The 21,845-nt window shown below is 48.2% G+C and overlaps 1 protein-coding gene across 3 annotated transcripts; it reads left to right on the plus strand.

Moving 5' to 3' along the window:
• Positions 1–543: 543 nt before the first annotated feature.
• On the plus strand, positions 544–14,693 carry RAB7B (RAB7B, member RAS oncogene family). 3 transcript variants are annotated; one of them, XM_038379449.2, is made up of 7 exons: positions 544–815; positions 5,027–5,203; positions 7,320–7,381; positions 7,987–8,113; positions 9,281–9,496; positions 10,701–10,826; positions 12,623–14,693. In XM_038379449.2, the coding sequence occupies exons 2-7, from the start codon at positions 5,192–5,194 to the stop codon at positions 12,701–12,703; spliced, it is 624 nt and encodes a 207-aa protein (XP_038235377.1). In that variant the 5' UTR covers positions 544–815; positions 5,027–5,191; the 3' UTR covers positions 12,704–14,693. The 3 variants fall into 3 exon arrangements, with proteins under 3 accessions (XP_038235377.1, XP_038235378.1, XP_038235379.1); XM_038379450.2 differs by having other exon boundaries at positions 570–815; positions 5,027–5,143; XM_038379451.2 differs by lacking the exon at positions 5,027–5,203 and having other exon boundaries at positions 570–815.
• Positions 14,694–21,845: the final 7,152 nt, after the last annotated feature.

Genomic DNA, 21,845 nt, shown 5'->3' on the forward strand with positions numbered 1-21,845 from the left:
GGTACTGGCGGAGCAAAGTCCAGGGAGTTCACTCTGCAGGGTTCAGGCAACAATGGCAACATAATCTGATGTTTTGTTTTGTTTTGTTTTCAGCCCTGAACAATCTCACACCAAACCTGGCAAGGCAAGGGCGGCAGAGAAGATGCGCTGGGTGCTCTAAGCAGCAGCATGAGTTAGAAAACAATTAGGAAAAGTCCAACGTTATTTCCTCCATCAAACTCCCAGTGTTCAGAGCATCATGCCTTGTGAGTACAGAGGTAATGGGGAGAGGGTTTGCATCCACAAAGACAGCAAGCTTTTAAAAATGAAGTACCCAGCAAAGTGGGTCTATAATGTGAGGTTTGTCTGCAGATATGGTAGCAGGGATTCATCCAGGGCTGTAAAGTGCTAGGTAGTTAATTGCTTCCTAACTCATTCAGTGTCCAGGCAATTTACTTTAAACTTTAGTTCCTCCTTCACGCAGATGTACCCTGTTCAAATCTCTGCATGCAGGAAATTCCTCCAGGGCACAAAATCTGATTATCTCAACCCCTTTTTTCTGATGTCATTTCTGGACTGCCTCTTTAGCAACCTTCCCCCTGACTCTGACTGCTGGCAAAAAAAAGCAGGAGAGAGAAAGGGAAAGATAAATGTATGCTCAGAGACTCAGAGTTCTTGGAAACTCCTCTCACTTGACTCTTTCCTCTTCAAGAAGCTAAAAAAAGGGAAGAAAGCAAGAGCTGCAGCAAGCACTGAGGACTAGAGCAGATGGCCTCTGGTTTCCACTAGAATCCCTGCAGCTGGAGGAGGAGATCACAGGATGAATTCCATAGTCAGTAAGTGCCTTTTGCCCCCTTTGTTTGCTGATGTGAAATTCCCACAGGTGGTGGTTTGGATGAGTCTGTAGGAAAGCCGGTGGGATATGAAAAGTAACAGCCTGCTCTTGCGAGCAGGCAAATCAGGTTTTGCAAACTCCATTTTGAGTTAATAGACAGAGGTTTCCAGATATGGCAAAACAACTGGTGATTTTTGGATTTCTAGACACGGGCCAGCACCGAGAGACTGCAGTGATGGGTGGGTGCTCCCTGAATGATGAGAGAGAGGAGAGAGAGAGGGGCTCTCTCGACAGAAGGCTCAGTAGTATATAGATCCCTGCACAGAGGTCATGTTACACTATATGGAGGCGTCTGGGCAGAGTCAAATCTATGCCTTTTTCAGATGTCTGTAAAGTAGGGCAGCTTTAGACAACGCATCATGAAAAAAATGTATGGGTTGGACACTGTCACTAAACAATACCATCTGCTTCTCAGGCTGTGCAGTGCTTAATGCCTCTGGGCAACTAGTTTGTCACATACCGAGAAATGGACTTGGCTGACCCAAGGGTGATTCTTGGCATCAGTCACAGAGGTGGCCACCTAATTAGGCACTGCCTTTCAGGGCAGCACCCAGACTGTGAGAGGAGTGTGGCTGCAAAAAGATGCCAGCCAGTCAGAAGGAATCCACAGTCCAGAGAGTGGACTGCCAGCTGGCTAGGACAGAGGCTCGCTCGAGCAAGGAATGAGGGGAAGCCAAGGGGAGGCAGGGAGAGATGGGAAGTGACCTGGGCAAAGGAAAAGAGTCACTGAAGAGGAAGAGCAGGCTCAGGATAGCTCAGACAGACTTTCATTGGTGGCAGGTGCTTGGGTTCTTTCACAATGTATCCTAACCCTTGTGCGGAGTGACCGATGGTGGCTGCCTCACAGCATGGAAGCTGGGCATGCTCCTAATTACCTCAGGCATCGCTTAAGGAAAGCAGTCCTGGATGAGGCTTCCTCGCTAGAGCCCTGTCTCAATGGGCAAAAAAGGAGTAGTAGGTTCCTAGCCATATTAGTTGGCCATGTTGGAACCTAGTTTTCCCGTAGGCTACAGCATGGCCAGCTCACTGGCTTGCATCTCTTCAGGCCTGTTAGACTAACTCAGTTGAGCTAATACATTGAGACAGGTCCTAGGGAGAGCGGTGGAAGGCTAGCTCCATCTTTGACCTATCTCAGACTAGAGAGGGGGGCGAAAGCTTCCTTGGGAGTAGCTTGCCCCGCCCTGGACTGTGATCTGAGCTCAGCATGAGTAAGAGCACTACAGCAGTTTGCAGGTGTCGAGGTAGGGTGGGTTGGAGACAGGAGGAGGGAATGACGTGTCTGGACCGGGGCCAGAGCAATCCTAGTTAATCCCAGTTAAAGCAGGGGACCGGATTCGGCTCCCAGTCCAGCAGGCGTAAAGCAGGAGTAGCTCCAATGAGGTCACTGGTGTTACAAAGAGGTGAATCCAAGGTCAGATAGGAGATCTCTGCCGTCTGGGCTTGTAGCCATCTGAAGGGTTGATTTCTGAAAGGCTCATTCATATTGCAGCTGTGCGGCATGAATCCTGCTGCTCCCTGGCGTAAATGCAGACGCCATGGACTGAACATTACTCATCTCAGACTTATTTGTGGTGGGGCCAAGAGCATCCAGACTAGTGCAGTTCTGCGACAGTTTCTGAGCCCAGCCATTCCCCATCCAGCCTGAGCATAGGTGCTGGAAGCAGGGGTATGGGGGTGCTGCAGCACCCCCAGGTTTTATTCTTGGCATCCCATGCCCCTGCCGCCCGGGGTTTTGGCTGCCATGCCCACTGCTGCCTGGGGGCTCTGCTGTCGGCCCTGGATCCCGCTCGGCTGCCGGTGCCGGGCGCTCGGCTGCTGGCCCCCACTGCGGGATCCTAGCTGGCCACTGGGCCCGCATGTGGGGGGCCCAGCTTCTGGCCCCAGCTCTAGGAGATGGTGAGGGGTGCGGACAAGGTCCGGGGAGGGAGGGGAGCAGCTCAGCATCCCCACTCCAAAAACTGTTCCAGCGCCACTGGCCTGAGCCACTCCATGAGAAACATAAAGGGCCTCCTTTACCAAGCATGGCCTCGATTTGTGCCCAGGGAGTTCTGCACGCTCTCAAGCACAGACACCCATCAGCCCAACAGGAAACCCGATCACCTGCATGTGGAAGTGACAACACTGGGGGATTAGTGCTGCAGAGTGTGCACCAATGTGTTTTACACACACCCCCTGCCACACACACATGATTATCCAAAATGCTCAGCGCCCAGCAGCTGCCTTCTCACTTCTGGGTCCTGAGCACTCTTGAAAATCTGACCCAAGAAGGCCAGGTACAAGCCCCTTTGAACATTAGACTCCAAAGGGAAACTGCCAATGAGAGTGGGGGAAATGCGTAGTGTTCATTCCTACTACTTTGGGATGCACAAGGCCAACATCACGTGTATTTACACTTTCTCCAAAGAGTTATTTTTTCTGATTAGATTTTCATGACATTAGTTACTATCAGGTCCCTGTTTTTTGCTGGAGGACTCTTTGGAAGGCTGGAGTGGAACAGCGACATCACACTAAGGTGAAACCCGAGGGGCGGATTGCCCAGCCTTTAGCTGCAGAGGAGTGGAGTCTGGGGATGCATCCACATTTACTTTATTGTAAAATATCTCATTCTGCATTTGAGCTGGTCCGCTTCCAAAGCTAATTAATTAATGTAGAATGAGATGCCAGATAATTTGGCAAAAAACAAAAACAAAAAAACCCCATCCTGGTGTGTGAATGCAAGGCAGTTTATCAGAAAACACCAAATTAAATCCAAAATAACTTTCAAGAAGCCCTAAATCTTTGATGGTGCCATTATGGCAGGTAGACATGCCAGCTAGAAACATGCCGCAACCAGAAGATACCTGATGTAATCTACCTGTTCATTTTACACGCACTCCACTCTCTCCACCCCTCGATCCCCCACATAACAGGTTCAGGGAGTTGTTAGTTTAGCGGGTGCATTCAGAGTCAAAGCCAAATAAAACCATGCTAGTGCAAGAGGACGTCTCATCAAATACACAGGTTATTTGCAGATGCCAGAACCATGCTGTCTGAAAGTTGTAACCTACCCACGGGGACTCTATCCCTGTTGGCCAGAACTTGGTAGGGATGCTAGCAGCAAGACTGAGTGATTTCACTTTCTCACACTGGGATGGCCGAGTGTATTGCACTGGGACTGGGTTTGTACTGGTGACAGCAGACTTCTTTGGGGTATTGAGATCTGCAGTTCAAAAGTTTTAGACCCATCCACCACACTTCCTAATAAGGGTTAGTCCAGGCTGCTGGGCAGTGATTTCCATCAGGTCTTATTTTTATCCAAGCCAGCTCAGCTGTCTCTCTCCCCTATCCTTTCCCAGATGCCTGTTATCCAGGAATTAATCTCTGCTTTACTCTCACACCTCATGGCCCAATGCCAATTATCAGCTGTCTAGGAGAAAATCTCCCCTCCCCCATTTTCTGGTATTGCACAGTTGACCAGGTGCATAAAAGGGGGCAATGGGAGGGGGGGAGGCTGGGATTAGCCTTCAATGGGAAGGCAAAAAACCTAGTGCCAGCTGTACGAAAGGATGCTAGACCATGGTGTGTCCCAGTATGATCAGTCACATGTACCTACATATGCCTTTCTTATACTTGGCTCAAGCACTAACTCCCCTCTGCATAAGTTTCAGAGTGGTAGCCATGTTAGTCTGTATCAGCAAAAAAACCGAGGAGTACTTGTGGCACCTTAGAGACTAACAAATTTATTTGGGCATAAGCTTTCGTGGGCATAGCTTCGCTCACAATCCTGTCTTTTCCTCTTCAAGCTTCCTGGTTTGTTGATTGTCCCAGCGTATTGCATAGCAGTGCAGAATAGGGTTGCCAACCCTGCATGATTGTCCTGGAGTCTACAGGAATTAAAGATTAATTTTTAATGAAAGATTGTCATGTTATGAAACCTCCAGGAATACATCCAACCAAAATTGGCAAGTCCAGTGCAGAACCAGAGCAAACGTTTCTTTTAGGGGACTGAGACTCTCTCTGAAACAGGCTGAATCTTGTGTCTGAGAACTCTTGTGCTTTGGAGAAGGTGAAAGCTGAACCAGAGCCCAGGTCTGCATGGCAGTAATATTTTGGTATCTAGCTCTGCGAACAGAAGTGTGAACAGAGATGTTTCTCAAACAATGATTTTCTCAGCTTCAGTACTCCTCCCTGATGCCTTCCCCTGCACTGTGTAATGGTGAACCCTTCTGCTGGCCAAGAAAAGAATGAGTCACCCTGGAATGGAAGAATGATGAATCACCACACGGTTAGGTTTGTGGACTGGGTTCTTGACCTCTGACTTGCTCTCAGGAGTCTCGAATGGAATTTAAGGTTGGTCTCCCAAGTCAGTGCTTCATGCCATCTCAGTTGAAAGTCAGCCAGGAAAGATTAGCCAGCAGTGATACGTGCCCTTTTAACAAATACTTTGTGGTCCAGGTTCCTCTGAGGTTTATCTCAGCTGTGTGGGAGGTACCCAGGTTTCATGGTGATAATGAAACCCAAAGTCAGGGAAGTTTCATTTAAGTTTCTTACGGCTATTTTATGATGATTATTAAACTACTGCTGGAGTAGCACCTAAGGACCTCAAACAGGGAGCAGGGCCTCATTACTCTAGGTGCTGTACAACCAAACAACAGTAAGACAGTCTCAGCCCTAGACAGCTCACGGTCTAGCATTAGAGAATATTCAGCAGGAGAATGAGTAGACAAATGGGAATGGGTAGAGGTCAGAAGAGGGCGAGGTGGCAAGGTAGCAGTGAAGACGGGGTGTGGTTGTAGTGGTCTCAGTGGTCTCAGTCTCCAGGCTGTGACATCAGGTGAAAAATAGTCCCTCAGCCATGGCCCCAGAGGCCTCTCTTTAAAGGATCACTCTAAATTGCACCTGACATCACCAGCACCATAAGGATAAAATAGCGCCCAGAGCTCCAGGTGACACCCATTTGGGATGTGGAAACAGAAGCGCCGTTTGGACAGAGGCAGCGATTAAGTCAGTGGGGGAAGCAGCGGCTGAATAATGCTGGCTCCTGCGCACAGGGCAAACACTGACAGGTTTGTTGGATGCTGGTCCCACTCACAATAAGCTCCTTGTGGCAGGCGCTGTCAGTCTGTGAGGGCTTGTGCGCTGCCTGCCTCCTTTTGTGGCAGTGGAAAGCACAGCACTGGAGGGGGGAGAGGTTTGCTAGAGAGGGGGACAAGAGACAAATGCAGATGCTCAGCATTTCAGGGACCTAGAAGTGGAGCTCATTTAACCAAGCTACAAACAGTGACGGTTAAAGCTCTAAGGTTCCTGAGCACCCATAACAAGTGCAAAGCCCCATTCTGAGCTCTCACAACGCGCCAGGTAGCCTCTGAGGAGAGGCTGACTCTGGCACAGGGAGGGATGGTAATGGGGAGATTTCCCTATGAGCGAAATTCTGTTCTGCGCCAAGTCCCAGCACAAGGCCTTAGCTGCCATTTATGCAAAGCAGCTGTCAGAGGGTCTCACTTGCTATCTGAGCAAGAAGCAGTTCCCTAAGGGTGTGGGAGCTGGTTGCACATGGCAGACCAAGTGTAAAACATGCCACAACATCATGGGCATAGCGGGGAGACAACGGGGGTGGGGCGTTGTGCTCTCTGCCCCCAAACCTCAGGCAGGCATGGAATTTGCCCCCCACCCCAGCCCTGTTGGCCTGACTTGCACTGCCCCCCCAAATCTGCCTATGCACAACATTACGGGGTACCTTCCCGCCATCCTGGATGTGCCGGCAGGAAAGGATTCAGCCAATGGAGGGCACTGTCATTCCCCGGTCAGTATCCAGCTGAGTGCCCAGAGCACAGAAAAATGAAGTGACACGCTGAGGGACAGGGTTCCTGGCCACTGGGAGAGGGGTGGGTGGAGTATCCCTGGCACGAGGAGTCCCATGGGATGCAGTGCCCCTGTCCTGAACTGGCCCCTAGGGGCTAAGTCAGGAATTGCTGGGTTGATCTTATATTGTAATTGTTAAAGTCATTGTGCCGAGGGTATTTGCACCTTTAAGCAGCCCTGGGAAAGGAATGTGCTGTTATTCAAGGTGTACGAGTGCTACAGGGCCCTGCCGAGGGCTGGAGCCTGAGCAGTCCAGGGCTCAGAGCACCTGCTCTGCCTGCCTTCGAACACATGGTGTGCATAACAGGCTGCCAGATGTGATGTCCAAAAATACATCACTTCCCATTCAGGCATCTAAATAAAGGCCAGATAGTCACAGATAAGACTCTGGACCCCACTGTGGGCTCTGAGCTCTTTTGAAAATTTCCATCCTGGAGGTGGCTCTGTAACCACAGTACTCACAGTCACACGCAGCTATAGGGCTGGTTACCAGTCCCTTGGATTAAGTGGTGCCTAGGGCTGGTGGTGAATTTCCCCTCTCTGCATGTGTCTCGTGGTAGCTGGGACATGAAGTCTAGTCATGGTCTCTCATTCCATCCTCTAGGCCCCTTTCATGAATTCCAGCAAGAAAGTGGATTTGAAGATAATTATCATAGGAGCACTGGGGTAAGCAAAATCTTTCCTGCTGGAGCCCCACAGTCCTGAGGGTTTGTTCTCAGGAAGGCTAAATGCATCCCACTCTAAGCCCCCTTTACTCTGCTAGAATGATGTAAGCTGGCCTTAATGTAAATGAGAAAGTGGGACTTTATCTTTAGTGTCTACGGTTCTCTGATTTATTTTTCATGTATTTATAATCATCTCTAAGCTGCTGTGGAACACAGGGGAAATTAACAGCATTAAAAATAATCCATTAAAACATTAAGCCCTTTAATATAGAGGTTCAAACTCCAATCTTCCTGTACTTACAGTATGGCACCCACCCCCAAACCAAACTAGTTCATAGACCAGTTTGAAGCCTGGCTACATACAGGTCTCACACATCTAAGATACATCCAAGACCAAGGCTAACTTCGGAGCATACTAGTGGAGATGAAAATGGTAAGGCGGAGTGGTTGGAGTTTGGTTCCCATCATGAAGTCATTATCCCATTAATAACAGGGTGTGGAAATTTGTGACTCTCCAGTCTTATTCCCTGCCCCTGATTCTATAGCGCAACTCAGAAGTCCTGAGGCTAATGCATGTCCCTTTGTGTGCCTCTTCCTTTGTCCCAGCGTGGGGAAAACCTCCCTCCTGCATCAGTTTGTGCACAAGACATTCCATGAAGATTATCGGACTACTCTGGGAGCCAGTATCCTATCTAAGCACATCATGGTGGACAACACCCCCCTAAAACTGCAGGTGAGGCACTTCTCTGTTTGGTTTCTGGCATCTATCCACTCAGAAGGAGCAAGTCTTTTGATCTGGTGTGTGTGCAAAGCGCCAGGTGACATTCATTTAACAGAGGTCGGTGCACAAATAAGGGATCATTCAGGACCTGCTCCTGCTCCTTTGAAATCAACGGTAACATTTTAACTGTTACAGGCTTGTGCCTGATGTTCAGTGGTCTGAGCACCCATGGATTCTGCTGAAGTCAAGAGGAGCTGCAGGTGCTCAGCACCAATGGAAACCAGGCCCTTGATAGCTAAATGGAGTACAGGGCAGCAGACAGTCTCAGGCAGTGGTTCTCAAACTTTTGTACTGGTGACCCCTTTCACATAGCAAGCCTCTGAGCGCAACCCCCCTTATAAATTAAAAACACTTTTTTGTATATTTAACACCGTTATAAATACTGGAGGCAAAGTGGGGTTTGGGGTGGAGGCTGACAGCTCACGACCTCGCATGTAATAACCTTGCAACCCCCCTGAGGGGTCCTGACCCCCAGCTTGAGAACCCCTGGTCTAAAGTCACAGTCAGCAGGTCACTGCCGCCAGAGCCCTGCCTGATAGCACAGGGGCTCTGCAGCAGCCCTGCCTCAGTTTCCCCTTCTCAGGACTCCTCAGTAAATGCCACAGCCTGGTTTGGGCGGTGCAGTGCCTTGGCCCTTTGGCTAAGTCCTTCACAAAAGCCCCACCCCTTCTGGGGAAACAGAACTTCAGAACAAACAAAACACAAAATCTTTGCCCTAGTCTCAAACAGGGATTGGTTTTTTCCCCTCTCATGCTTCTGCCCACCCTCTTTCAGCCCTTTCCAGGCTCCTTTCCATCTCTTCCCCATACTGCTCTTCCCCAGACAGGCACCCCCAGTCCTTCCTGCCCGGAGTCTTTCCAGGCCTCTGCCGACCTTATGCTCCAGCTCCTCGCAGCCTTTCTGCAACCATCTGCCATCAGCACTTCCCCTTTCCCTCAGGCCTCTGAGGTAAATAAGGAATAAGCCTGATTGGGTCACATCATGACCTGCTTCATTCCCCCACCTGGGGAGGCAAGGTGGCTGCGTCACAGGTGGGGCTGAAGCCCACCCCCCTTTAAAGGGCCAGTCACCCCATAACCGTCATTAATGTTGTGCGTTCCTGCCCTTTTCCCCCATTAGATCTGGGACACTGGGGGTCAGGAGCGGTTCCGGTCCATGGTGTCGACGTTCTATAAGGGCTCGGATGGCTGTATGCTGGCCTTTGACGTCACGGACCTGGAGTCTTTCGAGTCCTTGGATGACTGGAGAGAGGACTTCCTGGAGAAGATAATCCCCACAGAACAGGGCTTCCCCATGGTGGTGCTGGGAAATAAAATTGATTTAAATGAACGGCAGGTAAGGAAGGAGCTTGGTCCCAGTTAAGGGCTCAGAAGAATCGGCCCTGGAGCGTGGGAGGGGTAGGGCTAGATTTCTTTGACTAAATTTTACAGCGTTCTGGTGGTGCCTCCAGGTCAGGGTTGGAGCACCCTGGGGAAACTTGCCCTCCTTCTGCCTGTCCAGCCCCTGTGAATGACACAGGACTCCAGCCTCCAGGGCAGTCAGTCACACACCTTCTACCAGCACCAAATTCAATTAAAAATTAATAACCCACCGCATGCCCCACTTGAAGCCTAAATTCCCAGAAGTAGCTAATGATGTTGGGTGCCCAACTGGAGATGCCTTAAAGGGGTCTGATCTCCAAAAAGGGCTGAGCTCTCGCCCTCTGAAAATCAGGCCCCTTCTGTGTGTCTCCAGTTGGGCTCCCCAAAATTAAGGCACCTGGAACAAGTAGTTCCCGTTAGAAGCTATAGGGTTTACTTAATATAGCTGGAGTATTTAGTCTGGCACAGGCTGGGTTTACAATTCACCAACAAACCAGAAATTCCTGTCAGGAAGTGAGGGAAGGGAAATCATTATTAATAATTAATAAAACCCCTCCTCAGCAGTAGCTCAACAGTTAGATTCCAGAAGACTCCCTCCCGAGAAATCTCCTTCACTTAATGCCCCACCAAGCCCTCCTGTGACCTTGCTGAAGCACTGGCCTGGCTATGAGGGCTGCTGTTAGGTGGACATGCCCATCAGCTGCAAAGCCAAGCTGCGCTGAGCCCCTCACTGTGCCCAGCCCCTGCCTGTGAACAATGCACCCTCCCTGGGGGGACATGCTCCAGCCCAGGCTCTTTAAGAAAATCAGTGTCCTCAAAGAGGGATGAGCAAAATGTTCTGCTACCGAGCACTGTGTGCCTGCCGGTACAATGCCCCGCACCTGCCAGCACTTGGCCCTGTTGTCAAGAGACCAAGCGGAGCTGGCAGCATGCACTGAGGACCTCATTCTGAAACCACACCGGAGGCTCCCGTTGCCTTCAATGGGCATTGAAGGCTCCCCGCACCATCCCAACATTTGCTCCCAGTGGCTGTAGAGTGAAAAGCCCAAGGAGAAGCCCAAGGGTCTCTGAGCATATGGCTACCATCAGGATTGGTGAATACCCCACGCACTGGACTGGGTCACCTCCTTAAGGGCTGCATGTGAATAACATGACCCCATCCCCTTCCCCTCTCCCAGGTGTCCAAGGAGACAGCTTCATTCTGGTGCAAAGAAAAGGACATCCCATATTTCGAAGTCAGTGCCAAGAACGATGTCAACGTAGTGCAGGCCTTTGAGACGCTCGCAAGGCAGGCCCTGTCGAGGGTGAGTAGCAGTGCTGGCCCTGTGCCCTTGTGAGCTCTAGAGCCCTGATATTGGACTTGAGAGACTGGCTCTCCTGCTAGTCTGCTGGGTGACCTTGAGCAAGTCATAGCCCCGTGCCTCAGTCTGCCCCCCCCCCCCCCCCCGTAAAATGAGGATAATGATACTGGCTTGTTTTGTAAAGCGCTTTGAGATCCACTGATGAAAAGTACCATTTAGGAGCTAGAATGATTATTATTATTTTCATCATGTGGGCCAGAAATCTCATGGAAACAACTGGTGAGAATCTGGTGCAATTTAAGCTAAAACCCAAACCCTAGCCTGAATTTGCCCCTGGATTTAAATCCTAAACTTCACCTTATACCTAAGTGAGGATTCAGTCTGGACATTGACCAGTTCTCATGTTTTTTTTATCTTTTCCAATAATTTTAGTCAAAAATGCAAATTTGTCATTCCTCATTTATTTCTGAAATATTTTCAGCATTTAATTTTAGTTTTAAATAATGTTTTAAAAATCTATCTTGCAACCACCCTGATAAAAAATTCAGTGTTGAATAGTCTCATGTAAAAAACGTCGGGCAATAAACAAGGAGAGAAATGTTTTCATAAATAATGTTGATAAAAATCATTCTAAAAGCTAATGAAAGAAGAAATATTTTGCTGTTTTGAAAATTCTTTGCCAAAGTTTGGTTTTAATTTTTTGACCAATCATAAGGGATTCCAGAAAGTGCGTCTAGTATAGCTGTGTGAACAGTGCCCTCTACTGGTCGTCTCAATGAAATGGCTAGATGAGGGAAAGCATTGGGCTCGAAGGCCAGTCATTTAGAAACTGTCCTCCATTTTAAGACAGCAATTTTGCATCTGCAATTATTTTCTGGTACAGTTGAGGTCAGTTACATGTTTATCCAGAGTACCCAGACTGTGCCCAGGAATCAAACAGATAGACATGAAAATGGCACACATTGTGCCTGAATTTATGCAACTCTACAAAACTGCTGGCAAAAAATGTGATGGGCCCTTTCAAAATATGGCCCTTTTCCCAGGTAGGAATTAGTATTTAAATAAGGGGAGGAGTCACAATTAAAGTAAATGGTCTGCTCTCAAGAGAGGACTTGTATCAAACTAAACTCTACATGCTTAAAATGGAGCTAACTTAAACACCTACAACATTTGGAGTGAAATGTTGCAAAGTTATCTCCATTGGAAAGGTGTGGTGTCTGTTGCCTGTTGATATATGTACAATACTATGAAGGGTAGAGCATACTGCTCTCTCTAACCACAAGGGTCCTGTCCCATCTGCAGGTTCAGCAGAGTGATGTGAATGAGAGTGTTTTCATTCCACATGGGGTCGTGCAGATGTTTTTGTGATTTTGGTCCCATGTTCTTAGTGAACCAATATTGTAACTCAGACTGAATCTCAGATGAAACTTCCAGGCTTTCTGCAATTCTGTTCTGTTCAGAGCCATATACCCTGCCTATCACTGTGGTGTCTGAAAGCATTAAGCAGCCTGATTAGCGTCTGTTGTGTGTGGTTCTTTCTTTTTGCCTAATTTTCATCCCAAATCGTAAATCAGTCTGAGATCACTCAAACTTCAGCTGAAAACTCAGTCCCAGGTTCCTGGAGATTTATCCCCAGCTCTTCAAAAAGTTTGTGAACCTCAGGGAAACTCGGGTTGGTAAGAAACCTGAAATTGGGTGATTTCCCATGGGGAAGTTTAGGATTCAGGGACTGTAGTAAAGCAAGTCCTTTTTTAAAAGTACACCCAAGCCACTTTTATTTCCTCTTGTGTTTTTTCCAGTACCAAGAGATTCTCGAGAACTATTTAACAGACTCCATCAAGCTCACTCCTGATGACCAGCCCAAGAAGAAATGCTGCTGAATGAGACATTTGGAGACACCTGACATCATGTCTCTGAGTCTTTGCTCGGCACCGAAATTGCTGAACTGACCCCATTCACTTCCGGTTTTGTGTTCAGCCATGGGAGACAACCACAGCAATCCGGTTCCGCATTGCACAACCAACCTGACAAATCTCATGACATTTACCGAGTGCAGAGACAAGACCGGCCTTTTCTCTATGTGCCTAGATTGGACTAACCCAGCCAGACCACACCTGGCTGCTCCTATGCATTGGCACCCTTATTGCTTCATTAACCTTCTAACCACCCATTTCAAAGCCTTGCACCAGCCTTCTAAACCTGGCTCTGTGTAGTCAGTGCTGAGTCCAGGTGGTCCAGCTACCTCCCCAGGGCTGTGGCTAGCTCAGCGACCTCACTCGCCTGCTATCTCTCTGCTCTAGTTACACCTGTTGACGCTCAGGCAGGTCACAGTGGATTGGTGGCTCACCCTCTGGCACTTGACCAGGCATTCCCAACACAGGCCTGAATTGACAGTGCTAAGGCAAGGCAGGGCTGTGTTGTCAGTGCCCTGCAGGCTGCGCCTCTGTGGAGAATGTAATCTCAGTCCCTGCTGTTTGAACGCAAAACAGAGACATTGGTTCGCCAGATACTCAGTCTTTAAACTAACACCCCCGCACAGCCTGCACTTGATATTAAACAGGCATAAGCTATTTATCCCCGAGGGAGGGAAAGGTGGATGGTCTAGTGGTCAAAGCACAGGCCTGAGAGCCAGAAGCTTCTACATATTAATCCCAGCACTGACACACATTGCCCTAGGCATAACCTTTCTGTGCCTTAGTTTCTCCCCATCTGTAAAATGGTAGGGGGGCCTGCTCTCTCACCCAGAGATGAGGTTGTTTGTAAAGCACTTTGATAATGAGCTGAGCTGTGTAGTTTTATTGGCAGAGGTTTTTTTTAAAGGAATACCTTTAAAGGGAGGCAGTGGGGCCTAGTGGCTAGAGCACTAGACTGAGTCACAGGAGACCTGGGTCCTATTCCCAGCTCATCTGCTGGGTGACCTTGGGTAAGTCACTTCACCTCCCTGTGCCTCAGTATCCCCATCTGTAAAATGGGGATAATGATGAAAAGCGCTAGATAAGAGCTAGGCATGATTACTATTTTATCAGTCACTGAAAAACGGGAGGCATGGATCAGATTTTGACACAACAAGCAAGGGGACTGAGCAGAACTTGAAAAGGGAAAGTGAAGGAAAGAGAACATATGGGATCTGTGCAGATCTGTGACTGTCTTGAAGGGTCTTCCTGCTCAAGTGCCTGGATTTCTATCTCAGCCTGGGAATGATGCCCAGTTTTCTGCTTTTATTGCCTTGTGGGGTTCGGATTCATCTTTGGGTGTTAAAGACGCAAGGGCTGGACTAAGCTGTGCCCGTAATGTGAAGCTGACACATGAATTTTGGATTTTCAGTGATCCCAGGAGCCGCGGGAGGGAAAGCAGTACATTCCTACCTCTTGAGGGTGGTTCATGGCACTTTCAGTAGGTGGCTGTGAGTAGCAGAAGCAACTGCCATGTGGAACTTGGCCAATGCTTCTGCAATTGGTGAAACCTGGTTTAACACAGCAGTGAGGTTCACCAGAACCAAGCCGCAGGCTGGGGCCAGAGGGCACCGCTGTGTATCAATGCTGTTTCCATGCAGTTTGGCTTTGACTGTGGAAATCTCATCCAGCCACGAAGCCCAGAGGAGTGGTGGACCTCTTCACCTACACCCTGCCGTGGGCCATGATCTCTTTGCATAACCCCTATATGGGCTGAGCCATGGGCCAGGATCCCTTTGCAGACACCCTGACATGGGCTGCAATCCCTTTGCAAACACCCTGACATGGGTTGCGCTGCTGAAGGTCTTTGCCCAGTGTGCTCAAAGCTACCTTAGAGAAATGTGTCTAGGTTCAGAGATGACCACAAAACCCCTGTTAATTTAAAATCATTCCCAGCAAAAGTAAAAAGTTTACTCTGAAATGCTGGGCATGTGTATCTTCTTTTTGTGTGGCTCTAAATAAGAGGATGCCCTGGGTCGGGGATTCCCTGGGAGAAGCAAATTCCACAGTGGTCCTGTGCAGGGAATAAGGCAAGCTGGACTGGCACTTCCTTGGAGCATTTAGTCCAGCTCTGACGTGTCAGTGTTGGTGGAGAAGTAGATCCTGCTGGAGGGATGGGGAATCCCCTTCTTCCACACACACCCCTCCCCCAGGAGCTGCATGGGTCCGTTTCTGAAGCCCCTCAACTTTTGCTGCAGGACTTCTTTTGGTTTCACATTTCAAGCATGTCTAGCTCCTGTCTCTCTCTCTCTGAGCCGGGAGTCACATAAGCCATAGGACTGGAAGAACCTCTTAGGTCCTGGAGTCCAGTCTCGGGCTATTTCAGGCCACCCTGATGCACAATCCTATTGTTATTATTATTTGTATCCCAGCAGCCCCTAGAGACCAGGTCCCAGAAGGCACTGCGCCAGGTGCTGTACAAACATCTAACAGAGTCCCTGCACCAGAAAGCTTATGATCTAAATGAGTTCCAAGCCTTTCCTGCAGATCACAATGACATTCCCGAGAAATTCCAGGGTTGTTCTCCTGGACCATCGCTGTTTCCCCAGCAGAAATTTTTTTGACCAAACACCAGTTTTGCAAAGCACAGACAACAACAACAAATGGGGATGGAAGGAGTGTGGAATGGATGTAAGGGTCTAACTGATCGCCATATTTGTGGCTGGGAAGGAATTTTCTCTCAGGTCAGATTGGCAGCCAAAGATCCAGGGTGTCATTCCCTCCGCCCCCGGTCATCTACAGCCTGGGGCATGGGTCACTTGCTAGTTTGAACTGGAGTAAATGATGGAATCTCTATAGCTTGAAGTCTTAAAATGTATGAGAGATTTGTATATGGGCCTGTCATTCTGCCTTTGGGCACAGGAGGTCATCAGTACAGTGTGAAGAAAACATCTGTTGTATAGCCTCCATACCAGCTTCGTAGAATCACAGAAATGCAGGACTGGAAGGGACCTCGATAAGTCATCTAGCCCAGTGTCCTGCATTGAGGCAGGACTAAGAATTCTCTAGACTGTCCCAGACGTGTTTGTGTAACCTGTTCTTAAAAACTTCTAATGACAGAGATTCCACAACTTCCTAGGATTTTCATATCTTATACCTTTTTCATGAACATCTGTAATTGCAAATTCATTCCTACCCAATACATAGTCTCTTTGGCTCACCTTAAGAAACCTTCAATTCCCAGAATTGTGACAAAGGAACTCTGTGCATAATCTCATTCCTAAAACCTGCCAGAATAACTGCTCTTTCTCCCTGAAATATAGTGTCATTCTGTATACACAAACTGTCTCTTTTTTGAAAGAATGGTGTTATCTCTTTAGGTAATTGGTCTTTTGTTACTGGCCATTGTTGTAGGATTCTGAGTTTCAATGTCTACAGCATTCTGTCTTGCTCTGTACCTCTCTATATTTCTCTCAGCCTTTCTTCTGAGATAGGTAAGTCCTGTAACCATATTTATTGTCTCCACCTCTGGTCCTTCCTTGTTGGGTTCTGGCAGGTATGCACAGCTCAAGGTGTCCACCAACACCTAATCTTTGCCTGGGCAATACTTGATCTATATGGTGTACCTCTGCAGTCAGATCATCATCTGCTGTAAGTGCTTTGATGCACTGAGTAATGGCTTTCTCCAAATGCCTTTGACAGGTTTAGGGTCAGATTGTACGTCTATGATGCAACCATAGCTGGATTGGTGAATTTTTTTCCATTCCAAAGAGTATTGCTAATACCTCTTTTTCAGTTTGAACATGGCCCTTCTCTGTCACGGACAATGCTTTGCTTGCAAATGAAACAGGTTATCCCCCTTGCAACATGGTAGCCTCCAGACCCTAATCAGCTATATCAGATTGCAATATTAGGAGCTCCTCTGTGTTGCAATCTTTCAAAATTGGAGCCCTCCCAGTCATCTCTTTTACTTTCCTGAATGCTTGCTCATGTTGGTCCTTCCACACCCATAAGATGTCTCGATGAATCAGCTGTCTCAGGATCTCTCATTTCTCAGACAGATAGTTGCAAAACCTTGCTAAATAATTGACCATTCCCATGAATATCTGGGCTCCTTTAATGTCACTGGGTCTTGGCATTTCTCTGTCTTCACTTTCTCTGGATCTACTTTCAGTCCTTGGAAGGTCTAAGCATGTCTTAGTTCAATTTATATTCTTCTGTCTGCATCTCTGAAAAAAATGTAGTAATTTGCTGTCACAATCTTGTTGTGCTTGTTCTGTTTTATCACTCTCTCACACTATCAGCACATCATCTGCTATTGTCCGCATTCCCGTCAGGCCCTCCAATGCCTGGTCAATCGCCTCTGGAATACCTCTGATGCCATACTGATTCCCACTGCATCCTTAACCATCAGTATCTCCCAAGTGGAGACACGATGGTTGTCAAGTAACTGGAATCTTCATCCAATCCGAAAAGCCAGAATTAATACTTTACATTGCACACTGCAAAAATTCTTGCTTTAGACAGATCTGGTAATATGTCCTCAATTGTAGGCAGAGGGAAATGGTTCCATTTCAAAGCTTTGTCTAAAGGCTTTGAGTCTATGCATAGTCTCAAGTTTCCGGACAGCTTTTTTACTACCACAAGACGTTTCATTCCGGCTGTGCTCTTCTCTACAGGTGGTATAATTCCATGATTCTGTAGTTCACGTGGCTGTAGTCACAGGCGCTGGCTTCCTCCGGGCCCCAGGGGTGCTCAACCCCCTGCTCTGCCCCAGGCCCTGCCCCCACCTCGCTTCTTCACACCCCCACTCCACCCCACCCCTCCTCTTCCCGCCTAGTTCCACTCCCTCCCACAAGAGCACCTTGTCCCCACTTCCTCCCTCCCCCCCAGCACCTCCTGCCCACCGGGAACCGTTGACCACGGTGGGCAGGAGGCGCTGGAGTTGATCGGCAGGGCTGCCGGCGGGCGGGAGGTGCTGGGTGGGAGGCAGGGAGCTGGCTGCCGGTGAGTGCTAAGCACCTGCTACTTTTTTCCTGTGTGCCTATGGCTGTAGCAACAGGTACTTTTCTTTTTGGCTGTTTAACTGGCTTCACATTGGTCTCTTCCAACAATATGTCAGGGTTCACAGGCTGACTGAGATAATGTTACAACTTGTGCCACCATCTAATTAAAATCATATCACTTTCTTCCCAAGTAATATGGCTGCATACAACTGTTTCTAGTGCTTACTAGGGTCTCCTTGTGCTGGGTTTACCATCTGTTTGGTCAGTCGCATAAAGTCCTTCTACCCACTGTTGCTCTCTTCAGTTACTGTGTGTACCTTGGATTTGTTTTTCTTCTCTCTGGACAAACACTTGGCTGCAAAATGATTACATTTGTCACAGATCTGGCATTTTTTCCCATGAGCCAGACGCTTTTCTTTCTGACTTACATGTTTTCTCCCACAGTACTTGCATGTGTCTGTACCATTGCCATCTACTGATGTTGTATCTGGTTTTGATTTCTCTTTCTTACAGTCTGCTGACTGCCCTGCCAAGGGTCTGATCCTCTCTTTGGGTAGCTCTGAAACCCTCAATATCACCAAGCTTTTCCCCAAAGTTAAGTCAGCTTCCCTCAGCAACTGCTCTCACTTGTGAGTCTCGTATCTCACACATTATGCGGTCTTTTATCAATGAATCTTTAATATTTCCAAAATTGCAACTGGCTGGTAGCACTTTTAAATTGGTGCCATACTCATCTACATCCTCCCCGACTGCTTGATCCCAAGTAAAGAAATTATATCGTTCCACCATTTCTTTCTTCCTGGGTTTACAGTGAGCATCCAAACAGCCCATTATTGCTTCTAAAGTGCTTTGAGCTTGGGGAATTTCTGCACACAGGGTCTCATTTATCTCTCTCCTCTTTTCTCCAATCAGGTAACAAAGGAGTTTTATTTTCACAGCATCCTCTTTATCTGCCATAGCTGTTCTACACAGAGGTTAAATTCTTCTTTCCAGCTCTTCTAGGCCTGAGCTAAATTCTTAGCTTCCAGGTTTAATGTCCCTGAAGGCTTCAGCCCCTCCGTTTTTCTGTTATCAGCCTTGTCTTGCAAACAAACTGTGCAGTCACAGATGCATCCTGCTCGCTGCAGTGCAGCTCTGAACAGTCTCTCCTGCTCTCTAGGACTTGATTATTACCACATTTTATGCTCCATTGTGTCTGAATATTCTGACATGTAACATCTCACTCTGACACAGGGTTAATTAACAAATTCCAGCTTTGGTGTGGCTGCTTACAACATGGCTTTTTCGGCCTCATGGCTTCTCAGACAGTTCCCCTGGAGGCATCGCTTCTAAACAGTTTCCCCCAGGCAATGGTATGCTGCCTGGTAGTGTCCACTAGCACTTTCGTATTGTTACCCTGGCTGTGAAATGCTCACAGAGCCCAGGCACTTGGCCAGGGTGTTGCCAGAGCTCTGGCTTATAGAGCAGTGACAGTCACAACTCTGCAAAAATTCCCTGGTGGGATCCATGGTTGGCCTCTCGCTGTGACAACAGCAAATTTTATGTGCTCAGCTTACAAGCCAAATGGAAGGAGGGTGGGAATTGCCTCCTACTATGGAAAAATTCACAGCGGGGCCTGGAGCTTCCCCCAGAATAGCCAAGGATGCAGGGACTTGCTTCCTGCAGATCATCTTGGGGATTCTGCCTGCAGGGCTGCTGGATACCCTGAGATCAGGTGGGATACAAGATGTAATACAAGCAGTGGGCTGAGTGCATACTGACCCCTAGACAGCAGGAGTGTGGGGGTGAGTGTGGACGGTGTGTCCATGGTTCTGCAGAGGGACATAGCAGCTGTTACATCCTGGCCTGTGTGGGGAGGATTCCCACACCTGACAACTGTGGTTGAACTCAGCCTGTTTATGAGGGGGCTGAGCCAGCGAGAGGAGTTGTCCTTTCACATACAGCACAGGCAGATGAGAGGGGAAGCCCATTTTGGCTAATATTTCTCCTCTGAGCTCTGATTTTACCTTTTCCCTCTGCCTTCAAACCGCAGGGACAGTGGCACCTGTCCAGCTATTTCCAAGCAGCGTGTGTGTCATTGCAGCCCTGTGTGGCTAACGGGAGGCAGGGCTTCACGTAATGGGGCCAGAGGCTACAATCTCTCCCTTAGTTCATTGCAACTTGCACCTGGGCCAGTTATCTCCTCTTTATAATAGCCCTGCGATAGCCTGCATGGTATGATACAACCAAGTCACAGTATTTCTAATTTTATCACTCCAGTGCATTAGGGTTGGCAAGTTTACAATACGGAGGTTAAGTGCTGGTGCGAGTGTCAATATTGTGTCTAACTATACCACTGCGCTGGCTGCTCCTAATGCAGGCAGCGGATGGGAACCCAGTCTGGTTTATGATGACTAGCTGTCATTTGGACACTAAAAGTCGTACCAAATCAAACAAATGAAACGGCCACTCCTTGCTTCCTTTTGTGCCTCAGGGAAACCAGCTGGCCCACACCCAGATCGCACAAGAGAACAAACCCCGATTAGATGCCATGATCAGAGACCAGCCCGAGTTGTAAACTTGGCTCTGGCTCAGGCTCAGAATCTGGATCAATGTTTCCCCAACAGGCATTCTGAAGAACGTGTCATGTCACCTGATGGCCATCAGCAGTTGCTGCTTTCTCAGCCAGACTGACTGAAGCATCCAGAATCAAAACTGAGCAGAGCATATAGAATCTAGAGCCCCTGTGTGATGATGACTAATCTGTGTGTGCAGAATGCATTGGTTGCCAATTAGTAACTGACTAAGAAAGAAAGAAAGAAAGAAAGAAAGAAAGAAAGAAAGAAAGAAAGAAAGAAAGAAAGAAAGAAAGAAAGAAAGAGAATCTATAAATGTGGGATTTCTTGCCCTTCCTCTGAAGCAGTTAGTGCTGGCCACTGGCAGAGAGGATACTGTACTAGACTGACCTCTGATCTCCAGTTCCTATGAGACGCAAAGGCTAGAGTACACATAATGGTCCAAATCCATCCATGATGTAGGTCCTTTTAAATCAATGGGTTTATGCCAGGGATGAATCTGACTCTCCTAGTAAGTTCTCAGGCTGGAGAAATATAAGTAGCATCGTATCACGTTAACACTAGGGCTGGGCAGATCACACCAGCTTTTCCATGGCAAATCTCCCAGTGGGGGGTTGGACTTGAGCCCATCTTGGTTTGTGGGAGGAGGTTCTGAATGACCATTTTCTCATTTAAATCCACAGAGGCTTTCTAGCTATCTCCCTGATGTTCTTTGTTTTGTGTTTAAAATTCTTCTCCCTCCCTGCCCAAACCCCAGCCGGCCTCCTTAGCCCCAGAGGAGCAGGAGATGGGAATGAGGAGAGGAACTCTGGATTTCCCAAGAAGGAGAGGACCTGGGTTAGTTGTTTGTTTGGTGTTTTTCTTCCTTTGCTTTATTCCATGTGAATTTTCTTCTGGTGGTAGGCACTAGCCTAATGGCCCTGGAGACTGGAGTCTTCTGTTTCTGTACAGGATGGATATGGCACGGCCAAGATTTTCCTCCACACTGCCCCATCCTGTCAGAGTGCCTCCCCCTTGCCGTAGAGGGAATCTCCTCTAGAGTCATGCACCTAGAAGTAGAGAAAAACTGATGCAAACAAATCGCTGACGCAGGGCAACAGGCAGACAGAAGCAATGCCTTGCTGCTGCTACTGCTGCTGTTAAATGAAGAGACAATGGGGCAGATCCGCAGCTAGAGTAACTTCGGGCAGGTCCATTGGCTTGAGTGAAGCTAGGCCGACTAACACCAAATGAGGATCTGGCCCACAGAGAGTCCCAGGACCAACTTCTGGTCCCACAATAGGCAAATGCCTCAATTAGTTTGACAGCAGCAGGAATTGGCTTTTAGTGACCTGGTGCTTGATTTGCAGAAAGATATTGGGGGCCAGTGTGTGTGTGGGAGGGGAGTAAACACAAAATAACTCCAAACAATTCAGGATGGCCTAATACAGAATCATGACATTAGAGTCAAAGGTGACCTGCAGAGTCAAATCTAGTCCATTCCCCAGAAAGTTTCACCACTGGAGCCAGGAATAAATGCACCCCTGCCATGATCCAACCTGACATGTCCCATGTTCCTATGTTAATTCT

Source organism: Dermochelys coriacea, chromosome 21 (assembly GCF_009764565.3).
Source record: "Dermochelys coriacea isolate rDerCor1 chromosome 21, rDerCor1.pri.v4, whole genome shotgun sequence".
NCBI lineage: Eukaryota > Metazoa > Chordata > Testudines > Dermochelyidae > Dermochelys > Dermochelys coriacea.